The 12,287-nt window shown below is 40.0% G+C and overlaps 1 protein-coding gene across 1 annotated transcript in view; it reads right to left on the bottom strand.

Moving 5' to 3' along the window:
- Positions 1 to 12,287, bottom strand: part of BRF1 (BRF1 general transcription factor IIIB subunit) — a 255,619-nt gene that overhangs the window by 216,958 nt on the left and 26,374 nt on the right. The window contains exon 2 of the mRNA XM_074996369.1: positions 5,632 to 5,712. Within this exon, the coding sequence (XP_074852470.1) occupies positions 5,632 to 5,712 (81 nt within the window). The remainder of the gene's footprint in view (positions 1 to 5,631; positions 5,713 to 12,287) is intronic.

Raw genomic sequence — 12,287 nt, 5'->3', positions numbered from 1 at the left:
GCCTGGGATTGGGGGGGCAGGATTGCAGGATGGGATGTAAAGCCTGCAGATGGGGGTAACAACTTTCTAACTGGTAATAATTATTGTGTACAAGCTGTTCTTAAAATAGGGGTGATAAAAAAGCAGTCTGATGTTATTTATTAAGGACTGTCATATTCACGTACATTGCGTCTCTTGAAGGATTGATTTTGTAACCGAATTTGAAAAAAAATGGGTCTTCTCACTATTTTCAGTTGCACGTGAGCATGTGTCTGACATTGCACTCATTTTTCCATTTGGGAGCTGAGAGCAGACACCAAACAAGCATTTCAGAGGAAAAAATGCTTTTACCAAGCTCAGAATGGTCTACCACCACAACACTTACACAAATGACAGCCAGAGGACACTGCAACTTATATTTTGCTACTAGTTTGGCCCATTCCGACCACTATACAAAGTGATTAAACTAGATACAGCAGGCTAAAGTCAATCTTTCTGTAACTCAACTGAAAACAGTGAAATTACAGCAAGGATGAATTTGATCCAATGTCAATTTCTACAGGTTATACCTCCCTGATCTATCACCCTCATGACCTAACTGGTCCCAAAGGAGGGAATCTGCTGGACTAGGGGAGGTTATTGCTGCTGCTGGCTATGGGGTGTCATGTAAATGTAGCCTAGGTGACAAACTTTAGGATTCCTTGAATTCCACAACCTGTCTCTGCTTCCCTTTGGCAGCATCTCTGACAGAGCACAACCGGAAAGAAGAAATTTGAGTATTTATTCTATAAAAAACAGCAGTACACATTCATGAATGGAGAACTATCAGTGTGATGTGGTTTCAGTCTTACACAAATCCATCTCCTAGGACAGGAGTGGGCAATAACTATCACAGAGGGGTTACTTCATGAACCAGCTCTGGACCCCCCAACCCCGGAAGAGGCAGGGCCTTAGGCAGGAGGGTTGGGGCTGGCAGCTACAGAGAGAGACAAGAATGTGTGTGAGTATGAAAGTGAAACACTTTGTCTGAGAGGCAGACTTTGTGACACAGATGCGTGTGTGCTGCAGTGTAGATGTGACATTTACTATGTGTGCACAGCACAGACTGGCCAGCTGCTAGGTTTCCGAGAGAAGCCAGCCTGTGTCCCTTGAAGGGAAATCTGTCCTGTTCTGCACTCGAGTGAATCACTTACCGTCCATGCTTCAGCCTAGAGCAGTTCAACTGTGCATCTCCCTCCCGATTCCTGCTCTGCAGAGATGGGATACAAGGGCAGGGGAACACCCTGACTTCAGTACTACCATCTCCACGTCACCCCCTCCCTTTCTGCACAGCTAGCAGGGGAATCCTAGGAGCACCTTGGATGTAGATGGTACAAGGTGGTGGGAGGAGCAGCCGAACACAAGCTGCTGACTGTAAGTGTGCACACTCTGCTGGGTGGGCTGGAAAGAAATGATTGGCAGGCTGAATTCAGCCCTCAGGGCTGATTTTGCCCGCCCCTGAGACTGTCATAGGAGGTATTTGAAATAGTTAAAGAAAATCCACGTTCCTGAAGCAATCTTAATAGCAGCTTATTGCACCAGTGCATTTGCAACTAGATACAACTTCACAAATGGAAACTTGATGGGATGAGCGCACAGCTCAATTACTAGACATCCATTTATTATTTCTTCTTCAAATTAACAAACTATAGCACCCAAGAACAATGAGGATTTTTCAAGTCAAATATTAATGCACTTCATATTTTCTAGGCGATGAACATTCACCACACCCTTCTTTAAAAAATGCAAGGCAATGTAAATAATTCGGCAACTACACTGCCATTATAGATGCAACCATATTAGTCTCTCATAAAATTGTGACTAAGGACATAGGCTGACCAGGAGGTTTTACAACTTTGCTCAGTTTGTCAGTATGAATCCTGCAAATCAAAAAATACACCAGCCAATCAACCCCTTATACAACCACACGAAGAAAGTCCTTACCAACATATGTAGACTACAGACTATTCTTGCAGTGACTTAGCAAGCACAATACCGTGGACATTGAGAAGGCATTTTCAGCTGACAGACTAGCAGCTAATGGACTCAAATCTCTGTTGCAAGGTTGCATCCCAAATTCCTTTTTCTTGAATAAAGGAAGACACGTGATGGAGTAGACATAAGAAAATGATGTATAACCTCAGATGAATACAGCCTGTAGAGCTAAGTATTTACTATTCTAAAAGAATTTGGAAAAAAGTTTCAATTTAGGCACCTATGTTTACTTTGGGTGAGACTGCAACTTCTGTTAGTAGTACAAAATGGGGAAGATCATATTTAGGACCGTACCAAATTCAAGGCCAAGAAAAAAAAAGGGGGGGGAGAGAGAGAGAGAGAGACTGACATCTGGTCTCCTCAACACACCACAGTGAAATTTGGTCTTTAGTGTGCTTTTATCCTATCCTATATAGATTTCACAGAGCAGACCTACATTGCTCAAATGCACAGTTCTGACCCAAAAGGGAGTTGCTGGGGGGTTGCAAGTTCATTTTACATAGGCCACTGTATTGCCACCCTTACTTCTGCACTTTCTTCATAAACTAGGTGGCCTGGATTCAGCAGCTGTTGGCCAGAAGCCCAGCTCTGAAAGCAGCAACCTGCCAGCAGCAGTGCAGAATTAAAGGTGGCAATACTATACCATACATTATTTCTGCACTGCTGCTTTCACAGCTGGGTAGCCAGAGCGTGGAGGCTGCTGGCTGAGGGCACAGCTCTGCAGAAAGCAGCAAAGAAGGAAAAGTGACAATACCATGCTATGTCATCCTTTCTTCTGCGCTGCTGCTAGCAGTGGCTCTATATTTAGGACTGGGCTCCTAGCCACATGCCACTGCTCTCCAGCTGCCTAGCTCTGAAGGCGGCAGCACCACCATCAGCAGCAGTGCAGAAGTAAGGGTAAGAAGTAAGCAATACCACCACCCTTATACAATAGCCTTGTGACCCCTGCGTAACTCCTGAGTCAGGACCATTGCAATTACAATACCACAAAATTTCAAATTTAAACAGCTGAAATCATGACTCTTGAATATCCTATGAATGTGAAACTGACCAAAGCAGATTTTGAACTTTGCAGGGCCCTAATCATAGGACAGAGGTTTAGCACACAAGTGGCCAATACAAACTCAGTTCCTGGACGGAGGATATTCAGAATTATTCTCAAGTGAATCTCTCATCCAGTTCACAGGCTATAATATCAGACTCCAGAAAGCAACATCCAGTTCTATCTGGCACAATACCCTGCCTCAGAAAGTAACTGAAAAATATAAAGTACTTTCTAGGTTCTAAGGAGGAAGGTAGTATAGTCACAGAGTAATATTTTTTTCCGTATTTTATTTTTCTAAAGTTCAATTTACAAATACTATGAAGTAGATAGTTATTGTGCTTTATTTAAAACTTTAATATCTGTTCAAAATTACTTTTTAGTTAATGGCCATTCCTTCACTTAATTAAGCTTTGCTAACAACTATTCTCTTATTGGCAGAATCTTTGAAGTCTCATGAGATGACTTAACTTTGGCCCAGATTCCGATATTGTTGTTTACACTGAATAGCACTTTTATTCCATTGGTAACCCTACTATTGTGATGTATTGTAATATTCAGTATGAATGAGAGTAACATAATCTGTACCTATGTAAATTACTCTACAAGTATTTATTTGTGCAGATCTGTATTATTCTTCTTGCACATATGCAGAACTGAGTGTGTAAAAGCCTCTATTCAGGAAAAGCTACATTTATTTTAAAATACCACACAAATTAGGGTAATTAATAAAATATATCACACCTATATCGCCTGCTTAATCACATCACCTTTTGAGAGCCTTTATGAAACAAAAACCAACCTGCTCTCACCTCAAGAACGTAAAGCAAAACTGATGATTAGTCAAGAAAAGGCAACATGTATTCACTGTCAAAAGGAATAGCATCTGTGACGTTACTGGATTTTAAGATGAACATGCAAAACATTGTTACAACCACTGTTCTGTGTTTGCACCAAATCTTATGAGGTGTCTACTGAAAGCTTATCACCAGCTGCAATCTCTTTGCACAGCTCATATGCATGTATCATTTTTATATTTGAGTTGTAAGTATTGGCTCTATACTTGTATTTGAATGTTTAGTTTTTGGGAGACCTCAGCAGCAGGCTTGGCAACCTATTGTAAAAGGGTTACTAGTCATGTGAGGCACTACTTGACAAAGGACCTTATCGGGTTCCAATCTGAGGAATTTAGCTGTGAACATGCACTCCAGCAGACAGGTAATGGCGGATTGCCTAAAAGTACTTGGACAGGTGACCCACTCATGTGATAGGTTCCATCTCGGGCATGCTTCCACAAGGAGAGAACAATGGAATTCCCTCCACGTGAGCAACAATATAAAGTGGGCCCATGAGAGTTCCTTCATTTGTCTTCATTCTGGCTCATCACTTCAGAAGCATCTTTGTTATGAACTTGGGCACAGAAGGATTGATGACCCAACCTAACAAAGGATGTACTCTATAGACTTAAGATAAAAGTCTTCTCCACCTCTGCTGCAAGCCTGCATCAAGAACTTTGCGACTGGTGTACCTAATTTGATTGCTTTAACAATTTTACTCTCAGCCTATTCTTTCTTTTATTAATAAACTGCAGATTTTAGATTCTAAGGGATTAGCACAACATGCTCCTTTGGGTAAGATCAGAGGTATAAACTGATCTGGTAATGTGGGACTGGAAGAACCTATTCAGATTTGGTGAGATTGGTTATCATAACCTCTCATCTGTGAAAGGAGGGATACTGCTTGTGGCATAAGAAAAGCTAGAGTATACCACGAAATTGCTTGTATGACTTCTTGCTAACCGGTGTGGCAACAGAAGCACTCTCTGTGTCCAGTTCGGTGTGCTTTATAGCGGAGGACCCCCAGTCTTGGGCTGTAAGTAGCCTGGTTTTAAGCAATCTGCCCTGATTTGGCCTTTTCAGAGGTGCCCAGAAAAGCCTCCCATATTATAGCATCTGAAACTGGAAGATTAATCCATTTCTAAATTAAAACCTCTTTCATTGATTCGAAAATTAAATGGGTAATTTAAACTAAACAACATTAAAATACATACCATTCAAAAAGCTCATATACCTTTTACCTTATCTATATCCTCTTTGGAAGCTTGAAATTAATAACTTCTCCCACCCCGCTCACCTCCCTAATCATATAGAATGTTATCGTAGGTATGTCTGAATAGTGTTATTTTAAAACTGTAAGAAAATAAAAACATTGAAAAACTAACGCTTAGAAATAAATGTGGACAAAGCACAAGAACCTTGCAAACTGATAAGAATATTAAGTACAGTTAGCTATCTGGTAGTAAAAAGTACAGTGAACCTAACAACCTTGAAAAAGCCCTTTTAAAATACTGTCAAGTGCTAGTATCATTCGTTCAATAATTATATGACCTCAGAAAACAGATTTATAATAATCCAACATAAGCACAATGTACAATCAGCAGTAAAAGAATTAGACTTTTCTACCATACAGAAAAGTTATGTAAGAGTCTGAAGTCGCATTCAAAACTAAAAATTAAACATCAATTACATTTACTTTATGCTAAAAATCATACATAAATCAGACTAGTTTTCATGTACCATTCTGAAGAGTCTGTGCTCGTGATTCCTTTCCCAGACTGACATGGAATCCTCCTCCTAATGATGGTGTTTTACCAGCACCTATGCAGGAAAAAACAAAAATTATCAGATACAATTAAAGCATTAAAAAGCATCCCTTTCATTTAATATTTTACAGTGTATGATGGGCCAAAATTATGGTCTGGTAAGGAGGGTGGCATACAGATGATGAAAAGCATGCTGTATAGCCTCAGTACAATTACTCTTTTTCCACTCTCTCTCATTTAGGCTGCTACAAGATTAGCTAGCGCAACAATGTGCCACTCCTTACTCCAGAAAGAACATTAAGTCAATCACAATCTAGCCCTAAACTGTGAAATCTCTCATTGTAAACCACAGATTGCTCAGTTATATTTTGTTTGAGAAATGTCAAATATTGAATTTTTGGCATCTACATTTACAGAACATGAAATGTGGCCACAGTGCGCGAGGTTCTGTGTTCAGGGTAGTATATACACTCCTTGTATATGCGCACTGGAACAGCTTCTCTTTAGAGTCATGCACACATTCTGTAGAACAGGTTACAGAACTGCATGTCTGAAATGTAGAGCCAATGCTGCAATTCAGATATTAAAAAGGAGATGGAAAGTTAGAAAGTAACAAGTCTCAACACAGTTTTAGACTCGCTTTTGCCTTACTAAGCTGTCATAATCAAAAGGATAGTTTCTGCATTGAGTGGTTCCAATGCGAGCAGGCTGCTTGAAATCAGTAAGAATATTCGAAGACTAAGAATTGCAGAACTGGCCCCAACAATAATCACAATGGACTACCAACTCCCAATAGACCTTCCTCTAATCTCATTGTTCTTCCCATTCCAGACTGCTGTGGAAGAGAATACATCTCGTCTCCATTTGCATATATATGAAATGGCCAAATTCTTACATGAGCCAAAACAACTAATTAGCCACACAGCACAGGACACGGTTTTCCAAGGAAGAGCATCTTAGAGAAGTGCACAAAGACTTCATTTAGTATTGGCAAGTCTAACTACCATCATGTTTTTAAAGACTGTCTTGTGCTGGTGTGTATATATATATAATTTTTCTCTTGTACAGTACTGCACAAAAATAACGCCCTGATCCTTCAATCCTTTCACAGATGTTTAAATTAAGTAGATGAATAGTCCCATTGAGTTCAGCTTTACTCACATAACATGCTTAGTTCAGAAGATACTTAAGTGTTTGAGATACAGCTAGAGACAAGTGTTGAAAATAAAAGTTATTCTTATACCAAATATTGTGTAATAGTCTAACATTAATTATGTGTATTATGATAGTACCTCGAGGCCTCATTCAAGATGTGCTACAAAATGTACAAACATACACATGGGATATGTCTACACTAGGAATTAAGTCAAATTTATTAAAGTCAGCTTTATACTACTAGAGTTTTATCAAGTCGATGGTGAGTCTCTACATGGCTGTCTACACTGGAAGCATCTATCGACAGAAGTTACTGTCGACAAGGTAATCTCAACAGAACCTCTGCATCTAAAACACAACTTGCTCTGTCGACAGAGAATTGCCAGACTGCATAGCCCTCTGGTGCCAGAAAGCGGAATGTCAGCTCTGCAAAGAGGGCTGCCCAACAATGGAAAACCCTCTCTGTCGACAGAAGTGTCTATACTGCACTTTTGTCGACAGCACTCTGTCCAGAGATTGTTATGCTTCAAATTTTTGAGTGATAATACTGTTGAGGAAAATGCAGAGTTCTGTTGAGACTTTGCCAACAGAATGCTTTAAGTGTATAGACGCTCCCTGAGTTATGTCGACAGAAGGCCCCTTCTGTTGAAAAAACACTCTCTAGTGTAGACCCACCCCTTACGTTTAGAAAGTCGACATAGTGTGTCCCCATTACTTTGCTAAGTTTGACTGTCAGCAGTGCATTATGACTACCCATCCCACAGTTCTTGCACCCCCACTGCATTTCTATGCCAATGTGTTATAGGGGAAAAAAATGTGCCGCAAGTGCTTGCAGGTGTCTGTCATCACCCAGAGTGCATGGCCCCAACTCCCCGCTCCTGTTGAAAACAAACTGCCAAATGCATTTTTGCACCACTTTTCTATACCCTGCCCCTGGTACATGCCATTACAAGGCTAGTAGGTCAGTCCTGAGAAATGTGAAATGCAAAAAATAAAAATCTGAAAAAGTTTCAATTTGGAGCTATTGAAAAGTTGTTTTTTCGGTATGACTGAAATGCTTCATTTTGATAGTGTTATTTTGATTCAGCAGCCACGCACAGGGGTGTGGGCAGCAGCCACGTAGTGCAGAGGGCAGCTGGAGAGCCTGGACTGATCCCTGCTTCCTGTTTCCTACTTCCTGCTCACATGTAAAGCAGAGGAGATGAAAGCAATGATCAGAACTGACACACTGGAAGCATTGTGGAATATTTATGGAGGCCAATAACATCAGATTAAATAACTGTTTTTTCACTAGCATTAAGTAACCTTGTAAATTCAAATTTGGTGCTACTCATGAAAAAACTGGCGTAGAAAAGTTGATCTTAGGAGCCCTTTAAAATTGACTTAATGATATTTGTAGTGAATACAGGTACATTATAAAAATCAACCTAACTCCCTTAAAATTGACTTTATCGTCTAGTGTAGACATAGAATATGAGACAGTTGTTCTATCAAAAGCTTAAAGTCTAAATACCAGAGAAACAGGACTATGATCATGCTCTTGACACTGAAACCCACCTACTGTACTAGGAAATGGTCCAGTTTCCCTAAGCCAAACAGGCACATCAGGTAGCTAAGGACTTTCAATTACTACCAATATCAGCTGGATTCAAACTTGTATTTTAGAGGTGAAAGATTATCTCCATAACCTCTGACACGTGCGGAAGACTTCACTCACTAGGGCTAAGAGCACAGAAATTGATAGGCTTCTCATGTGTTGTGCTTCTTCTACTTTCTCATTCCTGGTTGCTAAGGAAGTTGTCAAGAAAATAAAATTAGAGTGGTGCTAAAAAATATGTACAACAGCCCAAAAAAAACCGAAGTGGAACCATTCAAAATAATTCCACAACGAAACAAACACCATCTCCAAGAAAAACCATTACACCATGACATACCACATCTATTATATGACACCACAAACTAGCCCAAACAAGAACTGATTTATCTGCACTCTCCAAGGGATTGAACTTCTGTCCCATCACAGAACCAGATATCATACTAACATATGAAGAACAAGAAAAATTCTTCCTGACTCCACCTCAGGAATTTTTCACAATGAAGATGACACCACCCACAACTACCATATCCCTCTGATAGATTTAAGAAAAAACAAGCATCTGACTAGACAAGACCCAGTGGATGCAACTACACATTGGTGATTATACCAAATGTTTCAGGGAAAAACAAAAATAGAAGCTGAAATCCTCAATAAAGAATGCATGCACCACAATCTCTCTACCACCAAGAAGATACCTATACAAGACAATCATTGAAATCCAACCATCAGATAGTGATCAAGTAGCAGAGACAGGGGGTGCTATTATTGTCCTTAACTGTGGTGACTATGACAATATAGCCAACACTCCGACACCATCTACTATATGGAACTCAAAAATTAACATAAAATTTATCCTTCTTTACATCATCAGTTATCAGCTCTCCTTCCCCACTAAGACCAGGTCTACACTAGGAAGCTAAGTCAATTTTAGATATCCAAATCCAGCATAAGAACTGCACAGCTGCAGTTAATTTACCTAAAAATCAATTTTTGCCGCCATCCACACAGCAAGAGGTCAATGGGAGGAACTCTCCTGTCTGCTTCCCTTTCTCCTCGCAACTGCCAAGACTACTGGAGACGACAGTGGCACCAGGACAGTTTAATTTAGCATGTCCCCACTAGACACACTAAGTCAAACACCAGAAGATCCACTGCGAGTGTGTTAATCTGCTCACAAATGTAAATGTACCCTAAGATGATAAAATTCATCTTCATGTTGCTATTAAATACCTTTTATTTCCTTTTAAAATACATTACGTCTCTTGCTAGGACTAACTCATTTTGTCCTTTAGCCTTTCTGATTTTGTACCTACATATCTGTGCTATTCTTTTGTCCTTCTACTTAGCAATTTGTCATTGTTTCCATTTTCGCCATTAAAGAGCTCTCCATTTATCCCCTACCATTTTTCCTATTATTCCTTCACATTGGAACAGTTGGCTGTTGTGCATTGTCTCCATGACAAACTGTCAGATCTCCTGAGCTTTTCTCCTGTAGGATTTTCTTCCCATGAAACACCACCTACACTAGTTCTCTGTAGTTATATACATATTGATCAAAACAGTTATTGGGTAAACAATTAAAATTTTATCTTTTAATCAGTTAACCATTGGTGGGCTGTCACAAGGTAGTCGGGGTGGGAGGCACCTCAGTAGAGCTGCGGTCCCTTTGAGTCCAAGAGGCAGGGGTCACAGGTATTGCTCCAGGCCAGCCTGCCTGCCAGGGCCTCTTCAGTGTGCCCAGGTACCCACCTGCCCACTGGGGAGCTCCAGAGTGCCTGCAACCAGGATCCCTCCCGCCCGCCACAAGCCCCCACGACCCAGCCGGTCCTACTGGACATCCCAACACTGCCCAGAGGACTGCTATGGCCGGGTGCAGGTAGCAGTCAAATTAATCAGTTATTCAGTAAGCATTTTGGGAAGCCTAATGTTAATCGAGTAACTGGTTAACATTTTACAAACTTAGTCCTCTGAATTTATTAAACTCCGCTTTGTTAAAATCCATATTCTTTTTTCTGTTGATCTTGTGCCTTGTTTTCCTTAGAATCACGTCACTTTCACCTCAACTGCCTTCCACCTTCAGACTCACAGCCAATTCCTCCCTGCTGATCAAAATCAAATCCAAAAGGACAGTCCCTTTGGTTCTTCCACTTTCTGAAACAAAAAAGCTGTCCCATGAATTATTGGAAATGCCGTGTTTTGCCAAATTATTTTTTCCAACAGATGTCTAGGTAATTTTCTCAATTACTACCAGTTATGCAGAAATTTCAGCTTTTAAATCCCCTCCACTGCCTTGTGTTACACCTTAAGATACATATAATTATATAAAGATCAGTTGTTTTACATGCAATGACATGCCCAGCTCATGCTGAGTTAAAATGGGAACAACAAATATCTGAAGGAAGAATTTGACTCTGAATACAGGTAAGAAAATAATCAAGTGCTCATATGATTTAAATGCAAAGTCTGATTTTACAATCAACTAAGCTTCATAAAGTTTCACTAACCATCTTCATACATCTGAATTTAAAAAATACAATACTACAGCCAGATAGCTAAAATATGCAACAAAAAATTCAGTAAATTCAGTCATACTGCAAATGCTGTATATTTATAGTATACATATAAAGACAAACTAAGTTTTTTAAAGAAAAACAGAAATAACCTCTATACAAGGCCCAATTAACATCCTATTTTAATTCTAATTTTTACATTTCTTGACTCTTCAATTTTGAACTATCCCGTTTTCATACTGAACAAGGTTGTTGGGGTTTTTTTCTTGTTTTAAAAAATGAATTTCCAAGACCCACCAGAAACATAACCCAGAACTATTTCAGGGCTTACAAGCAGGGCCTGTATGTTCCTTGATATATGGAATGTAGATCTCAGAAAGAGTCTTAGTATAGGCCTGCAGTATTTAGGAATTACATGAAAGGGCTGCAGCATTGGTAAATCCCTGTCTTCTACAACTTTTTGCAGCACATCTTTTCACAAAAAGAGCAACTCACAACTCTACAAAGATGTCTACTAAATATTCTCCAGTACTTCTCCATCTCTCAGCTTTATCAAATCAAAACCTTCCTCTCTTCACAGCTTTAGAATTGGTCTGGGGCACCAAGCTACAAATCCTGGGTACAGGGAACTGCAGTGATGCACCTCTCCAGGGAGCACCTCAAAATTGGATTGCAAGCAAAAATCTTTCCCCTGGGTACTTTGTGCACACAATCAGATGCCTGTTTGGCATATGCTGTCGGAATGACCCTCTACCCAGAAGCACCTGCACTTGCTCCACAGACAGCCAGGCTTCTGGTCCCATCTTTTTTAGCATCATACTCCCAAAGCCCATCAGGAGCAAGCAGTCTGCATATTCTAGGCCTATGGAGAGTGGCCCAGCACAGCAATCCAAGCAGGGGTGTTTCTTGCCTGTCTCTCCATCCCTGGGTTGTCAAAGAATAACAACTCACAGCCTACATAGTTTCAAACACACACATAAATTGTTCAAAACGAACAAGTTAGTGAAAAGGGGATTATAATGGAGGTTTTCTCGCAGCTTTAACTACAGAGTAGCTGCTGCTTAATAAAAGTTAACACGTGGCCGAATCATGTATTTATGAAAGAAAACACTCTTTACGAACAACTAGGGGTGAGAGCTATATTTTAATATCCTTTTCTTTGCAGATGCAAAATAAAACAAATAAATCAGAATGTACCAAGTCAACCGTGTCGTAACTCAGGGCTTTTACTAACTAGAGTGGGAGATTTAATATAAAAAATTAATGAGATTTCCATTTAAGTTAAACCATGAAACCCAAAAGCAGCAAAGGTCAATGTTCCATTGCGATTCACATCTTCAGCGGCAGAGGATTTAATAGTTTTGACTG

Source organism: Carettochelys insculpta, chromosome 6, assembly GCF_033958435.1.
Source record: "Carettochelys insculpta isolate YL-2023 chromosome 6, ASM3395843v1, whole genome shotgun sequence".
NCBI classification, from domain to species: domain Eukaryota; kingdom Metazoa; phylum Chordata; order Testudines; family Carettochelyidae; genus Carettochelys; species Carettochelys insculpta.
Note: the sequence above shows the minus strand (reverse complement) of the source record. Positions and strands in the feature narration are given on the sequence as shown.